The 25,549-nt window shown below is 40.5% G+C and overlaps 1 protein-coding gene across 1 annotated transcript in view; it reads right to left on the reverse strand.

Moving 5' to 3' along the window:
* LOC141476641 (chromodomain-helicase-DNA-binding protein 1-like) overlaps nucleotides 1-25,549 on the reverse strand; it is a 93,185-nt gene that overhangs the window by 20,905 nt on the left and 46,731 nt on the right. The window contains exons 5-18 of the mRNA XM_074165423.1: nucleotides 25,299-25,366; nucleotides 21,896-22,045; nucleotides 21,357-21,610; nucleotides 14,315-14,540; nucleotides 13,296-13,396; nucleotides 12,857-13,035; nucleotides 12,265-12,392; nucleotides 11,972-12,188; nucleotides 11,250-11,339; nucleotides 10,211-10,401; nucleotides 9,053-9,241; nucleotides 8,719-8,881; nucleotides 6,868-7,020; nucleotides 6,544-6,615 (exon numbers count right to left, since the gene is read on the reverse strand). Coding sequence (XP_074021524.1) covers nucleotides 6,544-6,615; nucleotides 6,868-7,020; nucleotides 8,719-8,881; nucleotides 9,053-9,241; nucleotides 10,211-10,401; nucleotides 11,250-11,339; nucleotides 11,972-12,188; nucleotides 12,265-12,392; nucleotides 12,857-13,035; nucleotides 13,296-13,396; nucleotides 14,315-14,540; nucleotides 21,357-21,610; nucleotides 21,896-22,045; nucleotides 25,299-25,366 — 2,181 coding nt within the window. The remainder of the gene's footprint in view (nucleotides 1-6,543; nucleotides 6,616-6,867; nucleotides 7,021-8,718; nucleotides 8,882-9,052; nucleotides 9,242-10,210; nucleotides 10,402-11,249; nucleotides 11,340-11,971; nucleotides 12,189-12,264; nucleotides 12,393-12,856; nucleotides 13,036-13,295; nucleotides 13,397-14,314; nucleotides 14,541-21,356; nucleotides 21,611-21,895; nucleotides 22,046-25,298; nucleotides 25,367-25,549) is intronic.

Genomic DNA, 25,549 nt, shown 5'->3' on the forward strand with positions numbered 1-25,549 from the left:
AACCAGCAACCCTGGATCCCTTTCTGCAGGGCTGCTCTCCAGCCACTCCTCTCCCAATCTATACTTGTGCCCAGCATTACTCCATCCTAGGTGCAGAATCTGGCATTTTGACTTGTTAAATTTCATCCTATTAATCATAGCCCGATGCGCTAATCTATCTAGATCCCTCTGAAAGGCTTCTTGTCCCTCAAGAGAGTCAACAGTTTGGTATCATTGGCAATCTTGCTAATGGTGCATTCAACTCCTGCACCTAGATCATTGATAAATATATTGAACAGAACTGCCCTAGAATTGAGCCCTGAGGAACACTGCTGGTGACCGGTCATCAGCCAGATGCAGCCCCATTCACTACAACCCTTTGAGCCCTGCCCTTCAGCCAGTTCTTCAATCAGTGGACCACGTACCTGCTCATCTCACAGTAGGACAACTTGTCCAGAGGATGCTGTGAGGGACAGTATCAAAAGCCTTACTAAAATCCAGAAAAATTACATCCACCGCCTTCCCTTAATCCACTAGGCAGGTGACCCTTTCATAAGAGGAGATCAAATTATCCGCTGCTGCTGTTTCACATGGGCACCAGTGATGCAGCTGGAAGCAGCCTAAAGACTATAGAGCCCTGGGAGCAGAGGTCAGGGACTCCGGGGCGCAGGTAGTTGTTTCATCAATCCTCCCGGTCAAAGGGAAGGGTGTTGATAGGACCAGACAAATCTGTAAAATCAATAAATGGCTATAGGACTGGTACCACAGCCAGGGGTTCAGCTACTTAGAATATGGGACTCGCTCTGAGAAACCTGGTCTACTGGGGTTGGATGGGGTCCACCTGTCAGAAAAGGGGAAGAACATATTTGGTCAGAGGCTTGCCAACCTTGTGAAGAGGGCTTTAAACCAGAGTCACTGGTGGAGGGGAACCGCAATGCATCCCATTCCTACCAGTATGATGCTAATACCAGTATTAAATGCCTAGAGCCTGGAGAAGGGTTGTAGGTCAACAAGAGAGTACCTGGAGTGCAGCGTAGAGGAAAACTAGCAACTCCAGCCAGTAAATTAGCTCCATCCATCAGGGGCCCAACATAAATGCCTCTATGCAAACGCACAAAGCATAGGGAACAAACAAGAGGAGTTATGGAAGGGCTACGATCATATTGGCATCACAGAGACACGGTAGTATGGTTCATATGACTAGAGTGTTGGAATGGAAAAATAAAGGCTCTTCAGGAAGGACAGGCAGGGGAGAAGAGGAGGGGGTGTCGCCCTCTATGTCGAGGTCCAGCTGGAGTGCATGGAGCTCTGCCTGAGGATGGATGAGGAGCCAATCGAGAGCTTATGGGTCAAGATTAAACAGAGGGCAGGGACAGGTGATGTTACAATGGGGGTCTGCTAAAGGCCACCTGACCGGGAAGACCAAGTATATGAGGCCCTCGTTAGACAGGAGCAATCCCACATTCACAAGCCCTGGTCCTCACGAGGAATTTCAACAACCCTGATATCTGTTGGAGGGACAACACAGCAGGGCATAAGCAATACAGGAGGTTCCTGAAATGCATCAACGATAACTTCCTTCTCCAAGTGACAGAGGAGCCAACAAGGAGAGGTGCCATGCTGGACCTTGTTCTCACCAACAAGGAGGGGCTGGTGGGGAATGCAAAGCTCAAGGGCAGCCTTGGCTGTGGTGACCATGAAACGATGGAGTTCAAGATCCCTAGGGCAGCGAGGAGGGCACACAGTAAGCTCACTACCCTGGACTTCAGAAAAGCAGACTTTGGCCAGGAGGTCTGCATGGATGAACACGAAGCTCCTGGACACTCTCAAGCAGAAAAAGGAAGCCTACAGAGGATGGAAGCAAGGACAGATAGCCTGAGAGGAGTACAGAGAAATTGTCTGAGCAGCCAGGGATCAGATTAGGAAAGCTAAAGCCCAGATAGAGTTAATTCTGGCCAGGGACATCAAGGGCAACAAGAAAAGCTTCTATAGGAATGTCAGAGACGAAGGAAAGACTAGGGAAAATGTGGGCCCACTCTGGAAGGAAATGGGAGACCTGGTCACCTGGGACATGGACAAGGCTGAGGTACTCAACAACTTTTTTTGCCTCGATCTTCACCAGCAAGGGATCTAACCACATCGCCCAAGTTGCAGAAGGCAAAGGCAGGGACTGGGAGAATGACATACTGACCACTGTATGAGAAGACCAGGTTTGAGATCAGCTGAGGAACCTGAAGGTTCACAAGTCTATGGGACCTGATGAGATTCATCCACGGGTCCCAAGGGAACTGGTGGATGAAGTTGCTAAGCCACTATCCATCATATTTGAAAAATCTTGGCAGTCTGGTGAAGTTCCCACTGACTGGAAAAAGGGAAACATAACCCCCATTTTTAAAATGGAAAAAAAGGAAGACACGGGGAACTACAGGCCAGTCAGTCTCACCTCTGTGCCTGGCAAGATCATGGAGCAGATCCTCCTGGAATCTCTGCTAAGGCACATGGAAAACAGAGGTGATCAGTGACAGCCAACGGCTTCACTAAGGGCAAATCGTGCCTGACAAATTTGGTGGCCTTCTATGACAGCATTACAGCATTGGTGGACAAGGGAAGAGCAACTGATGTCATCTACCTGGACTTCTGCAAAGCATTTGACGCTGTGTTGCATGATATTCTTGTCTCTACTTTAGAGAGACAGGGATTTGATGGTTGGACCACTCGCTGCATAAGGAATTGGCTGGATGGCTGCGCTCAAAGACTTGCAGCCAACCACTCGATGTCCAAGTAGCAACCACTCCTTCCAGTTTAAAACCATTACCCCTTGTCCTGTCACAAGTCTGTCCCCATCTTTCTTATAAGCCCCCTTTAAGTACTGAAAGGCTGCAATAAGGTCTCCCTGGAGCCTTCTCTTCTCCAGGCTGAACAACCCCAACTCTCTCAGCCTGTCTTCACAGGAGAGGTGCTCTAGTCCTCTGATCATCTTCGTGGCCCTCCGCTGGACGCATTCCAACAGGTCCAGCAGATCAAGGGAGGTGATTCTACCCCTCTACTCTGCTCTTGTGAGACTTCACCTGGAGTACTGTGCTCTGGAGCTCCCAGCATAAGAAGGACATGGACCTGTTAGAAAGGTTCCAAAGGAGGGCCACAAAAATGATCAGAGGGATGGTACACCTTTCCTATGAAGACAGGCTGAGGGAGTTAGGGTTGTTCAGCCTGGAGAAGAGAAGGTTCCGGGGAGACCTTATTGCGGCCTTTCAATACTTAAAGGAGGCCTACAGGAAAGATGGGGGCACCCTTTTTAGCAGGGCCTGTTGCGATAGGGCAATAGTTTTAAATGAAAAGAGGGTAGGTTTAGACTAGATATAAGGAAGAAATTTTTTATGATGAGGGTGGTGAAACACTGGAACACGTTGCTCACAGAGGTGGTAGATGCTCCGTCCCTGGAAACATTCAAGGTCAAGTTGGATGGGGCTCTGAGCAACCTGATCTAGTTGAAGATGTCCCTGCTCATTGCAGGGGGGGTGGACTAGATGACCTTTAAACGTCCCTTCCAACCCAAACTATTCTATGATTCTGTGATTCTAAAAGGTGGTTTTTCAAGACTGACCAGCACTCATGGACTCCTAAGCCCTCAAAAGCGGATTCCCAGGGTACTCTGCTAAATAGCTCCCTGAATAGCTTAAAGTTTGTTGTCTTTAAATCCAGGGTAGCAACTCTGCTGTCCTTTTTTCTCATTACAATGAAAATTTTAAACTCAACCTTTTCATGATCACTGTGGCCAAGACAGCCACCTACCACCACATCCCCCACGAGTCCTTCTCTATTCACAAACAGCAAGTCTAGGAGGGCATCTTTCCTAGTTGGCTCACTGAGTACTTGTGACAAGAAGTTATCACCCACAATCTTCAAGAATTTCCCAGACCTGCTCATCACAGCAGTATGATATTCCCAGTTTATGCCTGGGAAGTTGAAATCTCCCATAAGGACAAGGGCTACCGATCCAGAGATTTCTCCTAATTGCCTATAGAATAACTCATCAGCACTTACATCCTGGCTGGGCGATGGGTAGTAGACGCCCACTGCAACATCTTTTTTTTTTTTTCCTTCCCCCTAATCCTCACCCAGAGGCTCTCCACCACACTATCACTAACTGTAAGGGCTGTACAATCAAACCTCTCCCTTACATTTAGTGTGACACCTCCACCTCACCTGTCCTGCCTATTCCTCCTCAACAGCCTGTAGCTTTCCAACCCAGCACTGCAATTGTGGGACTCATTCCACCAAGTCTCACTAATACAAATGATATCGTAGCTCTGGGAGCTGACCAGCGCTTCCATTTCATCCTGTTTGTTTCTCATACTGTGTGCACTGGTGTACAAGCATTTCAGATACGCTCCTGAGACCTGCATGCTCCCAGGAGCAGTGTAAATGTTCCCACTAGCATCGCCATCCTTAGACAATGCTCTGCCAACCCTTGGCTTACCTACTGCAAGCCTGTTGGTATCCCCTTCCCCCATCGATTCTAGTTGAAAGCTCTCTCAATCATTATGTTGTGGGTTAACCCTGGTAGGCAGCACCACGCAGCCACTCGATCACTTCTCCCCCACACCCCCAGTGGGACAGAGGAAAAGAAGACTGAAAGCAAGGAAACTTGGGGGTCAAGATAAAAATTGTTTCATAAGCAAAGGAGAAGTGGAAGAAGAGAGAAAGAAAACAAAACAACTGATGCAAAGACAATCACTCACCACCTCCCATGGGTAGGACCGATGCTCAGTCAGTTCCCAAACAAAAGATGGCTAACCTCCCTAAACCCCCTCCTCTCCCTTTTTATTACTGAGCATGGTAAGTTTGGGTCATCTGCCTGGTTATGTCCCCTCCCAACCTTTTGCACACCCCCCAATCTATTCACTAGGGGAGCAGAGTGAGAGAGAGAAGGCCTTGACACTATGCAAACACTGTTCAGCAACAGCTAACACACTGGTGTGTTTTTAACATTGCTTTTGTCACAAATCTAAAATACAGCACCATACGAGCTGCTATGAAGACAATTAACTCCAGCCCAGCAGACCCACTATAAGTATAAAGCAAAATTATATCAATTTCTCTTGTGAACAGTTATCAACTTCTCTGTGGTTTAAGTAAGCAGTATCCTAGAAGATGAGCAAAAGCCACTTGGGGAGAAAAAACCAAGCAAAACACTGGTCAAAAATACAAACCCCCTTGTTGTTAAAGCCTCATGTTTGCCCAAGTCCCTCATGTTTTTTTGTTAAGAAAATGGAAGTGTTTTGCCAGGGTCAATGCTCTTCAACATATTCATAAATAATATGAAAATGAGATGAGCAATGATGTGACAAAGTTTGCAGATGATACAGAGTTATTCTGGGACAATTACAAAGGACTACAGAAGGATCTTATGAGACAGGCAACACAAAAAAGCATAAGAAATTAAAGTGAAATAAGAAATAAATTTGTGTTTTAAATACAGTGAAAGGTAATAGCAAGTCATTACTGCTCAGGAATGAGTCCTTGGAGTTGTCATAGATATTTCCATTAATACCTTAGCTCAGTAATAGCAAAAAAAAAAGTATGAAGTTTTATTGATTATTAGAAAAGAAATAGAGAATAAAACAGGAAACTTTATTGCTGCACAACTCCAGGGTTTGCCTCCATTCTTGAATACCGTGTGAAGTTTGGATCCCCCTTCATCCTAAAAACAGTGCAGTACAACTACAAGGATTCCAGAAAAAGGCAATGATGTCTATACTAGAAATTTAAAATGGAACTAACTTCTGTATTTAACAAATAGCTGAAGTTTATGTTATGAAATTAAGTCCTTCCTCCTCAACCCCAGCAGAAACATAAGCTCAGCAGCAACTGACAAATGCTATGCTTCTATTACTGAAAAACCCTGTCAGTGTAGGACAGAAGACCTAAGATTGTCAAAGGTATGGAAAGGCTTCCATAGTAGGAAACCTAAATGAACTAGGAATCTTAAGTGGTACACAAACAATGGCTAGAAATCAGTTCTTCAGTTTCTTCCAGGGTAAGGAAATAAGAATCAAAAAATGAAGATAACAGAAACCAGATTTAAAGCTATTAAAGATAGTTTTTCTTCATACAAGGATATACACAACTCAGTTCTGCCCATTGCCTAAATAGGTTTTCGATGTCAAAAGCTTGTGTAAAAGTTCAGTGCTCCTGTAAAAATTGCAGGATTAAGTCCTGCACAACAAAATAAATTAAAATTCTTCAGTTTTTATATACAGTACTTAAAATTACTTTGATAAAGAGGACTGACAAAAATCTAAAAATATAACTATGTAGTTATATTAAACACCATTTTCATAAATTCTGTTTCGTATTTAATCTCAGGGGTTTTTTTTGTGTATTTGTTTGGTTTTGGAGAATTTTTTTGGTTGTGGGTTTTGTGGGGGTTTGTTTGTATAATGCATCTCTCACTTTATTATATCACTTTATCTTCAGTTTTTGTGTAATATTTGTTATATTTGTTGGGGGGGAGAATAAAGCTGAGTAGATTAAAAAAACAACCACCCACTAATACCATACCTCTGATCCTTCTGCATTAAAATGATCCAGTGCTTGTTTCCTCAATTCCCCTTTTATTGATCCATCAAGCCTCTAAAGAGATGAATAATACAGTTAAAAAGGAACTCCTACTATATTCTAATTGGAGCAACTTGAATTCTCAGTTGCCAAAACAATCGGGAGGAGGGGGAATAAGAGTAATGTAACACTTAATCTTTCTAATTAATCAGTCTTTTCCTGTACATAAAATTAAACTTTCGTATATCTTACTATTAAAAGGACACTTTTCTTAAGATAAAGTGGTAAAGGTCAAGGCTTCTTGGCTACTATCAGAAAAATTCTTACCTGAAAGGGAAACTGACGATACTTCAAATACTCTGCTAGGATGTCTAGCATCCTCACCATCTGAGAGAAAATCAGTACTCTGTTGCCACGTTCTCGTAGACGAATCAGTAGCTTGTCAAGAAGGATTAGTTTCCCACTGCTACGTATTAAATGCTACAAGACAAGAAAACGTGTCAAAATAAGTTCACCTCAACACTAATATACACTGCAGATGGTTAGACATTCATTAACTGATCATGAAAGTTTAGTAAGTATTTAGTCAGTCCCGATCTTGTAAAAACTCATTATAAAAGCATTAAGCACTCTAACTGAAATCAACAGGAGTACTGACTAGCATGCTTTTCAAATAAATGCATTTCTCAGCTCTGGCTCATAAAACAGCATCTTAACATTTCATTAAAATATTAAGTAAATATACTGTGCTATGAGTTAGAGCAGTTACAGTGTAGACTCAAGTTCTTTTCTACCAAATAAACAACAACAAGAGACTACCTGTCTACCTTAGTACTACTTGCTCCTCACTTTCTGTCTTTTGAACAGAAATAAGCACTGCTACTTGATCCTCTAAATATTTTTAAACAATGCCTAATCAGTCAAGTTTCTCAGGCAAGATAAAAGCGAGAGGAATCTTGTTTGTAGAGGTCAACAGGCTTTAGCTAGGTTACGACGTTAAGCCTTCTCAGCTCCAGTGGGAACAACTAGAACAGAAACTCAGGTGCATACTGAATCTAATGTTGAAAACATTAGGCCTCTTTAGCTGAAGAGGCTCAGGATAGAATTTTGGGGAATAAAAAATTTGGATTTAAGTGCTTTTATTCATTATGCCAGAAATGAGACGGATGTATCATTCATAATTAGAGCTAACAAAGCTTATTCAGATGAGCCAAGGAAATCATTGTTACAAGCATGCAATTATCAGCAATAATGACAGAACAGTTCTGAGGAGTCTAATTATGAATTTAAGTATTTAGAGTGTGCCAAGTTGCAACTGAAACATCCTTTAGCTTTGATAAGCACTTTATAATATAAAATAGCTTGTGCAGTGACAGCTTATAATTTCAATCTAGTAGTTTTGGGAAAGGTTTTAAATTATGAACTTCAAAGCTTACAGAAAAAAATCCCCTGATCTTTAGAAACATTTATGTTGTTATAAACTGCATCAATTATAATAGTCCTTTTATTTGTTGTTGTGGTTCTCAACAGTTTTAGTACAAAGATTAGTTAACCTTCACAAAAAAACAAACTATAAACCCACAACACAATAACAGACTATCTTTGATAGTGATGCTATAATTGCTTTCATTTATAACAGCAAAACAACCAGACTAAGCTTTGGATGTTTATTACTTTTATTTCCTTTCACTTTGGTTGTTTGAAGGCATGCAAGGAACAGTGTTTGATTACAAAAAAAGCTTAAAGAGATTCTACATATTACTTTCTGCTATCATATGGATTGTTGGTGTACCATTGTCAGTCATATACATTTGCATTTATATTCAATTTACCTGTTTTTTTAAACTGCTTTATTTTAATCTGGGTTTAAAATAGGTCTGAAGTTTATTTAGTCTGAAAATACACAGACTATTTCAAACTATTTCCTTTTTATTTTGATCATAATTCAAGTCAGGGATATTTTATTTAGTATTGATCTATCTATTATTCAATTCTAGTTAAGAAACAAACAAACAAAATCAATTCACTTACCTGTAAAACCCAGGATGCACATTTAATAGAGAACTTGTTCTTTCTTAATATACTTTAATAAGAACTAATAAATTGCCAGAACACTATAAAATTACTTTGCATGCATATTGGAGATGTAAAAACACTTTAAAAAAAAAAAGGTATTACCTGTAAGGCTTCCTGTTTATTATAGAATTCATTATCATCTGGTGGTTTAATGAGGTAGCAATGGTTACAACACTTCTTGAGTTCCATCATGATGTTCAAAAAGCCTGAGGTACTGCCTTTTGAACCTTTACTCAGGGCTTTATAATTCCTGGTTAAAATCCACCTACGATATAGAATGTGCAATGGAAGTAATTTCTAACCATTTGTGGAAATATGAAGGATGTAAGCTCTCAAAATATCAGTTCAAATTGCATTATGAGAACGATTACACTTCAGCAATTTTCATATAGATATATCATTAAAATAGCAGGAATTAAAAAGTGTCATTACTTACTTGTAATATTGCTTCTGCAATGCGCTCATTTCCATCCTCAAAATTTGTTCAACCTTTGCAGGTAAAGACTTTTCTACATCTTTTTTAACTCTTCTGAGTAGAAATGGTTCAAGTTCTTTGTGAAGACTTGCATAACCAAACTCTCTCCCTTTGCCGTGCTCCTCTTCAAAATCTTCCCAGGAAGAAAACCTTCAACATAAGAACAAATAAAGGTAAAATAGTGACATACCATGAACACAGACACACAAAGACCATAAATACACTACATGAACACAAACACATATTCTTCTTCTCCACTTCCCTCTGTTTTATTAAATAAGTTTCTGAATTTGCATATCAATAGAAATTCCAAATATTTTGTCTGCAAATAGGAGAATGGAAATTTCCAAACTTTTGCAGAATTAAAGTAGTTGTATAGCTGGAGGAAGTGCAAGAGAACAGACCACTTTGGATACCTTTTGCAGCTTGTATGGACTAGCTGAAATGTGATTATCCTCTGGTATGTGTTAACAGGTTAAAAGAATGGACTTTGTGACCAAATGAAGAATAGGTGCTAGACAACAACCTGTAAGGTTTTGCTTGAAAGGTTCTGAAGAAGTCAATGCAATGCATAGCTCCAAAACTAATTGAAGCTACAGTGCTTTGTATTTACAAGATATCTGAAAGGAACATGTGCTCTTATTTATCCCAGATATAAACAGAGGTCAGTAGAGAATAACATCAATACAGTAAACCTATTCTATTCAAACCATAAGGGCAAATTGGCTACCTGACTGAACTACTGGATATTGGGTGTTGTGATACAATCTTATTTTCATTCATGGTAGTAACATAGAAAAGAAGACATCCTCAGCCCCATTCTATTTCCCTAGAGTAAATCCATGTGGATTTTCCTTTTAGATTAAGATGAAGAGTCTTTTCAGGGTTCTAAGACATACATCAATCCATCTTTTTTGTGGACTGCTAAAACAGAAAAAGTGACAACTGCTACCAAAATAATTTATCAAGAGCAGCATGAAAAATATGTGCATCTATTTTATATAAAATATTTAAACAATTTTGCAATGCAATTCTTTATTGATTCTCCAATCACTACAATATTCTGCCATAAGAAACTTGACCACACCAAAAAAAAATAAAATAAATCACATTCCTTACTTTTCTGGCATGATGAAGTGCAGCAAAGACCAAAGCTCTTTGAGGGAGTTTTGCAGAGGGGTTCCAGTAATAAGAAGACGATGATTAGACTTAAAGTCTATTAAAGTCTTGTACAGAAGGGAATCATCATTTTTTAAACGATGAGCTTCGTCAACTCCTATAAATACCCAATTCAGACCACCAAGGAATGACTTAAAGAAATTGGGGAAGAGGGGAAGACATTATACAAGTTAATATATTATGCAATCTCTGACATTTTACATGAGGTTATATATACACCATCACTCCTTTTATTTTAATAACAAATGGACACCTATGTTTTCAGTATTAATTATGGTTTTTATATTTTCTAGATTCAACAAAAGGCTACGCAGGCATCCCAAGTTTAAAAGGAAAGTATAAACCAAGTTTATACTTGGGGGAGGGGGAGGAGGAAGGCAAAAAGCTGATCTATAAATTTTCAATTGACAAAAAAAATTTTAAATCCACTGTTGACTCTCTTCTTTCCAGCATGTACAAACAAATGAAATAGAAGCAGAACTTTTTTTATTAAAATTTTCATATGCTGTTAGGATTAACAATAACTCTATGTGCTACCATCGTGAAGAGAGTAGTAATATACATACACATATACATAATACCGCACACACAAATACGAAGATAAAACATGGATTTTCAGAGCTGTGAATCACAGGTGTTTGGGGCTAGGCATTGGTTTGCTTTTTCAGTTCCTGGATAATGGTCTAACAGTAAAGTAGAAATTTTGAGATGCGAAGAAGCTACTACAGTAATGTGAAGCTCAAGCAAACTGAAGAAGTTTTACCCACTCAATATGGGGGGGGGGGAGGGGGCAGAAAGTCTCACCGCAAATACATAAAATCTAAAAGTTCTTAAAGAAAACTCCACTGTCATACTTTCAAGAGTAAAGCTGTCATACTCCCCATCCATTTAATGGCCCAGAACCAAATAATTGCCAACTCTAAAGGAGTTTTACACTCTACAAATTATTTTATCTCCCTGAAGAAGTAAGTGTGATTACCTTATCCTTCAGCAAAATTTCATAAGTTGTTAGAAGTATATTAAATTTTAATCGCTTGGTCTGTGGATGCATCCATTCATGAGTTCTTATCTACAAGAAGAATCAAGTGAACTATGAGCTACAGAAAAATTGTCTTATTGATCAGGATGACTTCAGGTACTACAGCAATATAGATGTTAAGTGACATACAAGAATCTGATCATGAAAAAGGAACATAACATGTGAAGGTGGGTTTTTTTGGTTTGGTTTTGGTTTTTAAAGTTATTAAATAGTGGGGGGTGTTTTTTGTTTTGTTGGGGTTTTTTTGTGGATTTTGTGTGTGTGGTTTGTTTTTTTTGTGTTTTGGTGTTGGTTTTTTTAAAAAATCTTTAATGGATAAGGTTACTTACATTCCTCCTTTCAGAAAACAAATTAAGATTATGTCTGTCTGGCTTGAATATTTATTTTATGCACCTAAATAATCACATAACAAAAGACAATTTATTTTCAAATGCAGGGTTGCATTTTTAATCCTTTTTATTATTAAGCAGGAATGAAATCTTTCACATACATTTATATTGGATCAAAATTTATGCTTTTAATTTGCATTTTAAACACATATAGTGTTTCAAATAAGTATTTGCTCATTCCTAATGAAAATATTGGAGATTAGCATAAGACTGGAACATGAAGTAAGTCTTGTTTACCACTAATCTTTTTCAATGACACAAAGAAATACTCACCATATTTCTGCTAGTTATATCTCCTAAGTAAACCACAGCATTCATCTGAGGAGCCCAAGTTTGAATCTCTCTTTGCCAAGATGTCAAGGTAGAAAGTGGCACGACTAGCAAGAAAGGCCCATACAGTTGATGTTCGTGAAACAGGTAGTTCAGAAAAGAAATTGTTTGTATTGTTTTACCCAGACCCATTTCATCTGCAAGAATACAACTATTCCCTCTAAAAAAAAAAAAAATAAAAAATTATAAATGCTTTCAAATTAAAACCAGCAAGACTACTTTAAGACTATACTTACTTGCACCATGAGTGAGCAAGCCAGTTCAGTCCATTTAACTGATAATCTCTTAACTCTAAACTCTCATGTCCTCCAATATAAGATGGTTGCTTCTTTAGTGCAACAAACCTCGGCCTCTGTTTTAGAATCTGACAAAGCAAATTGAGCATCAGTCTTACTACTAAGTGAAGTTACCAAAATGTTTTCTTATAGAAACAAAGGAGCAGTAGGAATCCGTTTGGTCACCAAGTCTAGTCTTTATTCATCACAGACAACTAGGCCATATAACAATATCAACCCATTTTCAAGCTAAAATTAGCTGATCTAAATTCCACAACAGAAGTGACATGAACTCATTCACAAAGGTTACTTTTAAAACAAATTAAAGTACTAAACAATTCCATCTTTAAATGGCAATAAAATAAGTAGGGAATAAATATCTACAAAAGGCTATTCTTAATAATGATACTTGCTACATATATAAATATAGCTATCATTATTACTGTTCTGGACAACATTCAAAAAGTATGCATCTTGTTTTGGGATGTGTAAAATATGTAAAGTTTTTTTTAAATTATCAAACTGTATAAATCCATTGAAATTACACACTCACCTTACAGTCCTTAAATGGAGTGGTCTTGGATTGATTTCTGCTAAAATACTCATCAATACACGCCTGAAATTTTTTGGCAATGAGAGCACCATCTTCCCAGCTACATTCTGAATAAGGCAGACCCTGCCATTTGCAATAGTAATCTGGATAACCAGCTGCTGATTTCTGATTTGAATGAGCTGCAGAAATGCATCAGAGATACCAGATCAATATATTCCTTCTGTATTTTAAGAAAGCACTCATTTTAGGTGATAAGACAACATGAACTAGTTTCACAGCAAAGACAGTATGACAACTTTTCTCTTCATCAGAGATTTTGTTTTGCCTTAAGTTGTTAGGGATATTAATAACCTAAATTTCTTAACTATAAATTTAACATGCAAGCAATAAACTTGTAATATTCTCAACACTGTTTTCCATCTGGAAGTTTGTCACGTACCAATTATCCTTTCCACTATTTGATACTGCTTATGTAGATCATCTGTAAGTTCCTGCTGGCAGTTATAATATTCCACGTCTTCTGGAGAAGCATTTTTCAGCCTGAAACAGGAATTTATTTGCAGCACTTATTACATTGTGTAGTTCTAAAACTAAGAAAATATGGCAATTTTAAAGCTCTGAATGTAAGCACCATAGGAACGCTGCGTAGAGAGCTTCTTTGAAGAAGCTACAACTCTGAAATTCCTCCTATAAAAGTGTTGCATCTGGCCTAGGTACCTCATCACTGATGACTGAGAAAGCTTATCAAGAGACATTACTATCAACTACAGCTTGTACTAGTCATGCAGATCATTTACAATATCAGTTCTCAACACTGAGTAGTGTACTTCACATGGTATTTTCACGGAACAGCACTGATGGCTCACTGTAAGAATCTAACTTATGAGTAAGAGTCACTAAAAATCCCACCACTATTCATAGATTATATTAAACATACTAATAAAATAGAATACCAAAACATAGCACTAATACGTAAGGATTTCTTTCACTTCTAGGTTCTGAGGCTTTAACAGAAGTTTGAGCCAAGAAAACTAAATGCTGTAATGTTTTGAGTGCTTTAACCATTTCTGACTTTTTTTAATCTCTGCAGCAATTCCCAAAGAACTCTGATCAAAATACAATTAATCAATGACAAAATTAGTAAAAGGTAAGATTTAAAACAAAACCAGAAAACCCACCACCCGTCTTGTTAAAATTTCATTTGCAACAGATACATTAAAATCTAGGTGCAGAAGCTGCTTCCTTAAAGGCCTAATTTTACAAGATGTGCAAGTATTCTCACTTGCTCAAGTAAAGTTGGTATGCTCAGAATCATAAGGTGTTAGGGAAGCTTCAACTTTAAAACTTTTGTCTTCCTATTGTATAGGCACTTGAAACTATGCCTTCAAAAAGAGGCAATACAACATCTATATTGTTACAAAAAATATGCAACATGGAAGTAGTTATAAAAATACTTACCAGCGTTTTGTTTCCTGATCCTTTTTCTTATAGTTGTCCAGTTTCTTCATTCCTTTAACATTTTGTTGCTTCAGTGTTTCCTCAGTTTCCCAAGTATTATGGATGTGTGACCAGCCTTTCCATTTAATAAGATACTGTACTTCTCCTAGCTCCTTTGACTTTTCAAACCCAGTATTTGGGTCACCATCTGCCTCAACTGCATAGATGGTGGTTGCAGCACCAGTGGCTGATAAAAAAACCACACCATAAGGCTTGATTAAGCGTGCACTGCCATAAATTAACAAGTAAAAAACATACTGCAGAAAGCAATTTGTGATGCTCTTATATGAGCATATAACTTAACTAATCTACAATTCTTATGTCACTCCTCTTATTTGAAGAATTATGAGGTAGCTATATTAACACATGCACAAGTATACCAACAAGATTCAAAAAAGCAACCAAAAACTCTACATCTAACCTATAGTATCTCATCTCAATAATTTTCTTAGCATTTCTAGTTATTCTAGTGAATGCTCCACTAACACTGCTTGCTGTCATCTTTGCTATATCCTGCTCATCTCTGAGAATATAACATATATTTGACATTGTGCTTAATCAGCCTTGAGACTTAAATAGCCTACTATTCAATTATTACTATGGATCCTATAAATCCAATTCACAGATTTGAAGAATAATTCAGGTTGGACGGGACCTCTGCTCAAACAAGGTCATCTAGAGCCAGTGGCCCAAAACCATGTCCAGATGGCTTTTTAAGATCTCCAAGGAGGGAAACTCCACCACCTCTCTGAACAACCTGTTCAAGTGCTCAGTCACCCTCATGGTCAAAAAAAGCGTTTCCTGATGTTTAGATGGAACCTCCATAGCCTCTCATCCTGTCACTCGGCACCAATGAAAAGAGCCTGGCTCTGTCTTCTTTGCAGCCTCCCTTCAGGTATTTATATACATTAATGAGATTCCCCCTGAGCCTTCTCTTCTCCATCCCAGCTCTCTCAGCTTTTCCTCATAGGAGAGATGCTCCAGTCCCTTAATCATCTTTGTGGCCCTTCGTTGGTGTCATGGTTTGAGGTAAAACAGAACCAACTTTCTGTTCAGTAATTTTACATCTTAGCTAGGCCTCTTCTAACGCTCTGAAATTAACAGCATATTGTGTGGAAAACTGTTCCTTCTCAGAGTGATAAGACCTATGTTTATAGTCAATGCCAAGGAATGGTATGTAGAGAGGCTCTCGCTTATACTCATTGCTATAACAACCAAGGTCAGCTAACTTTGTTATTTGCCCCATTGGATGGTCAGAAACAGAAAAGTGTAGAGGGGTCCCACCTGTGGGGAGGAACGGACAGGACGGGTGACCCAAACCTGACCAACAGGGGTATTCCATCCCATCTGCCCCATGCTCAGTATAAAAGCTGAGGGATCAAAGGGTCAGCTCTTTTTCTTCAATGGCCGACATCCAAAGAGGACCCTGTCTGTTCATCTGCCTTTGATCCCGATCCATGTGTTCCTGACTCCAGATTCAGAATCCAGTTCCTATCTGTCTCTGAGTCCAGTCTGGGACTTCCCCAGTGCCTGCCGGTGACATCATCCTGGGAGCTTGATACGGTTTTGTATATACTGTATCTATTTCATTATTTCCTTTTTATTTTATTATTAATATTTCATTGAAGTAGTTTAGTTCCTTCTAAACTCATAAATCTCTTTATTCCTCCTCCTCTCCTTGAAGCAAGAGGTGGGGGGAGAGCATCTGTCACCCGTAATTGGCCAATTCGGTCTAAACCATGACAGTTGGGCTCTCTCCAGTAGTGCCATCAGTCTCTTGTACTGGGGAGCCCAATACTGGACACTCCAGAAGCGGCTTCACCAGTGCTGAGCACAGAGGAATGATCGCCTCCCTTAACCTTGCTGGCAATAATTTGCCTAATGCAGCCCAGGATACCGTTAGTCGCCTTTGCAGCATGGATTCATTGCTGGTTCATGTTCAACCTGGTGCCCACCAGGACTCCCAAGGTCTCTTCTGCAAAGTTGCTTTCCAGCTGGGTAGCCCCCAGCATCTACTGCATGGGGTTGTTCTCCCCAGGTGCAGGACTTGGAACTTCCCCTTGATGAACTTCATGAGGTTCCTATCTACCCATTTCCCCAGCCTGTCAAGGTCCCTGTGGATAGCAGCACCACCCTCTGGTGTATCAGCCACTCCTCCCTGTTTTGTATCATCTGTGAACCCGCTGAAGGTGCACTCTTCCCTATCAACCAGATCATTAATGAAGACATTGAACAGGATAGGACCCATTATCAACCCCTGGGGTACACCGCTAGTTACAGGCCTCCAGCTAGACTTGGTGCCACTGTTCACCACCCTCCGGGCTGGGCCATTCAGCCAGTTTTCAATCCACCTCACTGTCTGCTTGTCCAGCCCACACATCAACAGCTTGTCCATGAGGATCTTATGGGAGAATGTCAAAGGCCTTTCTGAAGTCCAGTTAGACTATATTCACTGCTCTCCCCTCATCTACCAAGCCAGTGACTTCATCGCAGAAGGTTAATGAGTTGGTCAAGCATGACTTCCCCTTGGTGAAGCCATGCTGACTACTCCCAATGACCTTCTTGTCTTTCACGTGCCTGGAAATGGTTTCCAGGATTAGCAGATCCATCACCTTCCCAGGGATCGAGGTGAGGCTGAGCAGGCTGTAGGTCACTGTGCCCTCCTTCTCGCAGATAGGAGTGACAGGCAAACTGGTAACAACAAAGAGAAGACTGAGGTACTCGAGCTTTTTTGCCTCGGTCTTCACTGGCAACCTCTCTCCCCACTCTTCTTGAGTGGATGGACCTGAAGGCAGGGAATGGGGGAGCAAAGTCCCTCCCGCTGTAAGAGAAGATCAAGTTTGAGACCACCTGAGGAACCTGAACATACAGAAGTCCATGGGACCTGATGAGATGCATCCCAGCATCCTGAGGGAATTGGCTGATGTAGTTGCCAAGCCACTCTCCATCATACCTGAAAAGTCATGGCAGTTAGGTGAAGACCCTGGTGACTAGAAAAAGGGAAACATTGCACCCGTTTTTGAAAAGAGTAGAAAGGAGGACCCTGGGAACTACTGACCTATCAGCCTCACCTCTGTGCCTGGGAAGATCATGGTACAGATCCTCCTGGAAGCTATACTAAGGCACATGGAGAACAGGGAGGGGATTCGAGATAGCCAGCATGGCTTCACCAAGGGCAAGTCCTGCCTGACCAACCTAGTGGCTTTCTATGATGGAGTGACTACATCATTGGTCAAGGAAAGTGCTATGGAAGTCATCTATCTGGATGTGTCCCCCACAACATCCTTCTCTCTAAATTAGAGAGATATGGATTTGATGGCTAGACTATTTGGTGGATGAGGAATTGGCTGGATGGTCACATCCAGAGGGTAGTGGTCAACAGCTCAATGTCCAGATGGAGATTGGTGACCAGTGGTGTCCCTCAGGGGTCCGTATTGAAACTAGTACTGTTTAATAACTTCATCAATGACAATGACATAGTGGAATTGAGTGCACCCTCAGCAAGTTTGCAGATGACACCAAGCTGAGTGGTGCGGTTGATACGCTGGAGGGATGGGATGCCATCCAGAGGGACCTGGACAAGCTCAAAAAGTGGGCCCATGTGAATCTCATGAGGTTCAACAAGGGTGCAGGGTCCTGCACCTGGGTCGGGGCAACCCCCGGTATCAATACAGACTGGGGGATGAAGGGATTGAGAGCAGCCCTGCAAAGAAGGACTTGAGAGTACTGGTGGATGAAAAATTGGACATGAGCCAGCAATGTGCACTCGCATCCCCGAAAGCCAATCGCATCCTGGGCTGCATCAAAAGAAGCGTGGCCAGCAAGTCAAGGGAGGTGATTCTGCCCCTCTACTCTGCTCTTGTGAGACCCCACCTGGAGTACTGCGTCCAGCTCTGGAAGGACATGGACCTGTTGGAATGGGTGCAGAGGAGGGCCACAAAGATAATCAGAGGGCTGGAGCACCTCTCCTATGAAGACAGGCTGAGAGAGTTGGGGTTGTTCAGCCTGGAGAAGAGAAGGCTCCAGGGAGACCTTATTGCAGCCTTTCAGTACTTAAAGGGGGCTTATAAGAAAGATGGGGACAGACTTGTGACAGGACAAGGGGTAATGGTTTTAAACTGGAAGGAGTGTAGATTTAGACTAGATATAAGGAAGAAAATCTTTATGATGAGGGTGGTGAAAGACTGGCACAGGTTGCCCAGAGAGGTAGTCGATGCCCCATCCCTGGAAACATTCAAGGTCAGGTTGGACAGGGCTCCGAGTAACCTGATCTAGCTGAAGATGTCCCTGCTCATTGCAGGGCGGGTGGACTAGATGACCATTAAAAGGTCCCTTCCAACCCAAACCATTCTATGACATTTGCTTTCCTCCAGTCCTTGGGCACTTCCAGTTGCCATGATCAATCAAAGATTATCAAGGTTGGCCTCACAATGACATCTGCCAGCTCCCTCAGCACTTGTGGGTGCATCCCATCAGGGCCCATGGACTATGTCCAGTTTGCCTAAGTATTCCCTGACCTGATCCTCTTCCACCAAGGGTAAGTCTTCCTTGCTCCAGACTTTCCCCCTGGTCTCTGGGACCGGGGATTCCTGAAGGTTAGTCTTGCTAGTAAAGACTGGGACTAAGAAGGCATTCAGTACCTCAGCCTTTTCCATGTCCTGTGTTACCAGGACCCTGCTCCATTCAGCAGCATGCCCACATTTTCCCTAGTCTTCCTTTTGTCACCTATATACTTATAGAGACCTTTCTTGTTGCTTTGGACAACCTTGTCAGAATCAATACCAAGTGTGCTTTGGCTTTCCTAACTGCATCTCTGCCTTCTTGGAGAGTGTCTCTATTCCTCCCAGGTTACCGGTCCCTGTTTCCACCTTCTGTATACCTCCTTTTTGTTTTTGAGTTTTGCCAGGAGCCCCTTGTTTATTCATACATAACTACTGGCATTTTTGCCTGACTTCCTGCTCGTTGGGATAGGCTGCTCTTGAACTATTTCTTCCTAAACTTGTTTTACTACTATTCAGAATCTACTTGGAGGTCCGTAACAAGTGGGGTTCCCCAGGGGTCAGTACTGGGTCCAGTCCTCTTCAATATATTCATCAGTGACCTGGATGAGGGGATGGAATGTGGAATGTACCCTCAGCAAGTTTGTTGATGACACAAAACTGGGAAGGGTGGCTGACACACCAGAAGGCTGTGCCGCCATACAGCGAGACCTGGATGGGCTGGAGAGTTGGGCAGAGAGGAACCTGATGAAATTCAACAAGGGCAAGTGTAGAGTGCTGCACCTGGGGAGGAATAACCCCATGCACCAGCACAGGTTGGGGGCTGACCTCCTGGAAAGCACCTCTGAGGAAAAAGACCTGGGAGTCCTGGTGGGCAACAGGATGACCATGAGCCAGCAATGTGCCCTTGTGGCCAAGGCCAATGGCATCCTGGGGTGCATCAGGAAGAGTATGGCCAGCAGGTCGAGGGAGGTTATCCTCCCCCTCTACTCTGCCCTGGTGAGGCCCCATCTGGAGTACTGTGTCCAGTTCTGGGTTCCCCGGTTCAAGAAGGATGGGGAACTGCTGGAAAGGTTGCAGCAAAGGGCTACAAAGATAATTAGGGGACTAGAACATCTCTCTTATGAGGAAAGGCTGAGGGACTTGGGTCTTTTTAGTCTGGAGAAGAGAAGACTGAGGGGGGATCTGATCAATGCCTATAAATACTTAAAGGGTGGGTGTCAAGAGGATGGGGCCAGACTCTTTTCAGTGGAGCCCGGCAACAGGACAAGGGGCAATGGGCACAAACTGGAACACAGGAAATTCCATCTCACCATGAGGAAAAACTTCTTTACTTTGAAGGTGACAGAGCACTGGAACAGGCTGCCCAGAGAGGTTGTAGAGTCTCCTTCTCTGGAGACATTCAAGACCTGCCTGGACATGTTTCTGTGCAACCTGCTCTAGGTGGACCTGCTCTGGCAGGGGGGTTGGACTAGATGATCTCCAGAGGTCCCTTCCAACCCCATATCATTCTGATTTGTTCCCCCCCGTCTTTGGAATCTTATGTGGGATAATTTTTAATTAAATACAGTACTACAGCTGAAGCACACTAGCAGCAGGAAACATGCTCATTTCTGTAAGAAGAGCCAAATAAGGAAGTGGACCCAACCAGATGCAGGGGACAGATATAGCAATAGTGTGTGGCATTAGCAAAGGACAGCACAAACAGTAACAGCATCTGGGCATGCAGAATATAAGAAACCTAGTCCAGAAGGCTTTTAACACAGCAGTGGCACTGTGAATTGGAGTAAGGGGCTAGAGTAATACACTGGAATTTAGGACAGCATGGGAAAAGAAAGTTGAGGGGAAAGAGAGTGCAAGCTCTGAGACAGGTGAGAAACTCTAGAAATCAGGTATGGGAAAAGGCAGTTCTGAAGTGTGATCAGGCCCAAGTTTTCTATAATCAGAACCCTAATTTTCAGGCTAACACCCCTACCATCATTCATAAAATTTACTTTTAGAAGTGCACATGCAAATACACCACTGAAATTTTAGATTCCACCATCCATTGCATTACATTGGGACTATTTGTACAGGAATAACTGAAATCACAATCTCAATGGTTCAGCTTTCCCACCATCATACTTCAGCATTAGGGCTACTGGTTAGCTGTCTTATCCAGTCCACTTTTTCTCTACCCCCCTGTATAAAGTTTATACCTATCAGGTATCAATAAACTGTACAAATAGTAATGTAACAGTATGGTATGCATTTATGCAATATGGAGCTATATTCCACTCCATTTTTTCTTTCTGCATTAATTAGTTAAGTTCTTCTATGTTTTACTTTATATGGCTTACAAAAGAAACATCCTTACGAGTATGAAAAACAAAGTAAGATTACTTTCTGGTATTTTTAAACTTTTTCTTTACAAACATCACAGGTTACCTACAGCTGAGAACAACTGCTGTTTACATTGCACCACAATGTACTGCAGCATCTTAAGAACACTGATGAAAAAATACCTCCTTTTCGGCCAATTCTACTATCCATAAACTTCTCTATAGTTTCAAATTCATCTTCTTCAGGCTGCGGGACATCTTCTCCACAAACTTCCAACAAGTCATCAGAATCTGTCTTGGTTTCTTCAGCTTCTTTGTAACTAACATTGACTGTTGCTTGGCGACGAGATCCTCTCTTGTCATAGTCATCATCATCCGATGAATCAAGCTGCCTCTTTTTCTGTCCTGCAATCTTTTTGCTGCTTTTTGGCTCAATTCTTGAAGACAATAAGATACAACACAACAGTGGGGTTTCAACACGGACAACTACAAGCCTTCTGTATTTGTTTCTGAATACATGTATTTCATGACTGCTCAGTTACACCACTTTCAGTTGGAGCAGACAGGAAAGAGGTATTCAACACAAACCACTGGTATGGTAACATCTTTTGTAGCTTAAAAAAAATATTCAAGTTCTGTAAGAAATATTAATGTTTTCATTTGCCTGTATAGTAGTACAATTCTTGATTACGAATTTGAAATATTACCAAAGTACTTCTTACCTGCTTGGAGGTTTCTGGCTTTTGACCTTGTTTTTTGGCTCATAGTCAGATTCACTATCTTCACAACTGCTTTTCTCTTTATCTTCCTCTGATTCAGAATCAGAGCCAGTTCCTGATACTGACCCTGACCCAGACATTTGCCAGTCTTCACTGTACATATTGAGAGACAAAACAGTAACTCATATTAGGGTTTTTTAGGGTTTTTTTATTTGTTTTGTTTTTAAATCAGGTATTCAACACAGCCTTGCTGCTTTAATTTCAACATTCTTCACAGAAAAAAAAATAATAATTTCAGCTGGAAGGACAGAAACTTATCATGAATGGATAACAGGTAAAAATACCCGATGGCTTCAAAGACAGTTGAATTAAGTTTTCTGTTATCAAGAGGTAATTTAAAAAACAAATCAAACAAAAAATCTGGATTTCTGTATAAATTACAGCTTTAATTTTTGAGTTAATTTGACATCAATAAACCTAAAGTCCTTAACAAGACTTTATCTGGAAAGATACATATTTACTGGAACTTACCTATGCTCAAGTCATAAAACCCCATAACATTATATTTTGCAGAATCCAAAATTCTCTAATAGCTATGTTCCCCGTGCCTCATGTGAATTCAGCACAGGAACCAAAAATAATGCAGAATCAGATTTGAAAAACACACAGAAAGACTTGAATCATGGCAATCTGAGAGGCAATGGCTTCCAGTGCTTCACATCCATGCAGGATACTATGAGTAAGCCACTTGTGACTCCCAGTGGCAGTATCTCTGTGCTCCTGCTTAGCTGAGATCTTCTACTTTGCAACAGGAAAAACGTACCCACTGATCAACAGTATCTTACTTCAGACTCTGTTTGTACAGAGAAATTTAAGCTTAATAGCTGGGGGGGGAGAAAAGTCTGGCATGCCGTGGTGGTGCAACCCCCTCCTCCTTTTAGGCAACTAAGTGCTTGGTGTGATTTTCCCTCCCCAACCTGGGCCACATAACAATACAATAGACCAGAACGTTATGTCAACCCATTAACACCTGGGATACATAATGGGAAAGATAGAAAGACCAGAACGTTATGGCAACCCCTTAGTGCATCTGGCTCCCGTGACTCCTATCGCTTGGAAACAATAACGGTAATCGATCACTCCTGACAATATATAAATCGTGGCCCAAAGAAGGGGGTGATACCAGAACTTCATGATCTAGCAAGTTCTGGGCTTGCACAACTGGTGGAAAGTACCAGAATACTCCATTGTCCGAGTTGGGCCGGAGTGGGAAAGTACCTGACCAAAGTCAACTATCTCGGACCCTATAAGTGTAGTGATTCTAGTGAGACCCTTTGAGCTCTTCTGGATCACAGCGGGCTGTGACCAGCATCTCCTCTGAGTCAGGACACTACTCAGGCAGATACCTCGAGGATTAAAAGGTCAGGGCAAGTCAACCCTCTCGAGTCTCAATTATCACCCGCTGAGGAATGCTGATGCATTGTGAATATTTACTCCGAACTGGAGAAGAGGGAAATTTTAACTATAGGCAAGCCTCTCCTTCATCCACCTCTCTATCCATGTGTCTCTAATATACACATTAGCTCTTACGAGTGTGGCTGTTCTTATACTTTACTGGATCCAAATATATTCTGTCCATTCGTTTGTGTGCGCATAAGGAATCAAAAGAGGCACCTGTCAGCTCACTGGAGTCGCCCGCTGCGAAGAGATCTTTGGTCCTAGCAGTTAGAACTCAGGTGTGCATGTGTGCAACTCCTCAAGTGGTGTATGTTTGTGTTCATATGCATATGTATTGATTTGGGATACCTTATAGCAAGTTAGTGTGAATCTGTAATTAAGTCGCTTATTTTGTTAAATCATCTTGTAAATCCTTAAATCAGTTAATGATTACATGCTGCTAAAATTCAACCTATTGATCTGCCTCAAATCATTAATAAATTTTGAATTGCTGCTAAATCATATTTCCATCCATGACACATGCATTCTTGAAAGGTTGCTAAATCTTTATACTGCTATCTATTCTCAGGTTTAGGGGTCTTTGATCAAGATGCTCAAACAGTACTAATGGCCTTCAAAGGTGGAATATTACTCAAAGACCTTTTCATTAAATTTCAGATCAGGAAGCCTAAGAATCAGTGCTTTGACACTTCTTTCACTTAAATATGCATTGGTCCTAGAAGTTACATTTTCATTGTGGTCAATACATCTGTGTGTCTTGGAAATACTATAGAATCATCTGTCTCCTTAAAAGGTTTTTTTTTTATGCAAGCAGTAAATTAAAGAACATCCAAACAACAACTCCCCCAAAATAAAAACAAAAAAACTCCACCCCAAACCAACCAATTACCCCCACCCTATGCAAATCCACAACCAGTATTTATTTGGAGATATAGAGAACATCAAACACCATACTCTAGGGCTTGGATCCTGTACTAAGTTATATATAGAGAAATCTGATCTGCATGTCAGATAACAACTGCAAACATACTTGTTAAAAATAGGTATAAATCAAAATTGAAGCACTGGATATATGAGGTTATTTGGTTACTACTTTCTAAACTGAAGTATCTTTCCTGTAACAGGGTATGTAATCACATTATTAAGTAACAGAAGACTGTGAATAACAATTCATCACGAGAGAAATACTATTTCGTATAGCAAGCTTTTTTGCCTCACCCCATTCCTTGATTATATTTGCAACCCTGAATATTGAGATGATTCAATTAACTGGAGAAGAGGAATGAGAGAACAATTTCTATACACTGTTCATAAAAACAAACAAACAAACAAACAAAAAATCCACCAAAAAAACCCCAACCCAAAACCACAAAACCTCAAACAAAACACAAACAAAAACACTGCCCCACATACACACAGGTCACTACCAATGAGAAGGTATAATCTTTTTCACAAACTTTTTCATCTACAGCTTAAAATCAGCTCAATTTCAACTTAACTTTATTGACTAGCCAAGACAGTTTATTACTGTCAAACCTGTAATAATTTTTTGTGGTTTTGCCTCTAAAGTGTCTAAAAGTTTGGCATGAACCATGGGATTCCAACTTAAATTTTATCTGAGACATCCTACTTAAGTAGTTTCCTATTTCTTCAATAATTTTTGGGGAGGATCTTCAGCTGAAAAATATGCTGCAAATAAGATTACTTTAAAAATAAAAAGTGCTGATGAATGTTTTTATATAACACTGTAGGTAATATATTCTTTTGTTCAGAAATGAATAGTGATATATATGTTCCTTTGAGAATATTTATTTTAAAATATTCCAAAACGTTAATCAAAATTGAGAAACACAAGATTATGTATTTCAAGTGCAGAGAAGTGAAGCCTAGGTAATTACAGTTATGTCGCTATAACAAAAAATTATATTATCTATGAAAATCATCTTACTCTCTATGTTTTTTCTTCTTGGTTTCACTGGAAGAGTCATCTGCAGAATCTTCACTGCTTGATGAATCCTGCAGATGAAGAAAAGAACATATATGATTTATTACCACAAAAAGAATGATGTATTTTTAGTATCAAAAAGATAATTCAGCTCCCACTTTCAAACTGAAATCATATTCTTTGTCTTATCCTCTTCATCCCCCTCAGTGTACTCACTGATATTGAATAAGATCAGGATTGCTATTGATTTTGTA

Source organism: Numenius arquata, chromosome W, assembly GCF_964106895.1.
Source record: "Numenius arquata chromosome W, bNumArq3.hap1.1, whole genome shotgun sequence".
NCBI lineage: Eukaryota > Metazoa > Chordata > Aves > Charadriiformes > Scolopacidae > Numenius > Numenius arquata.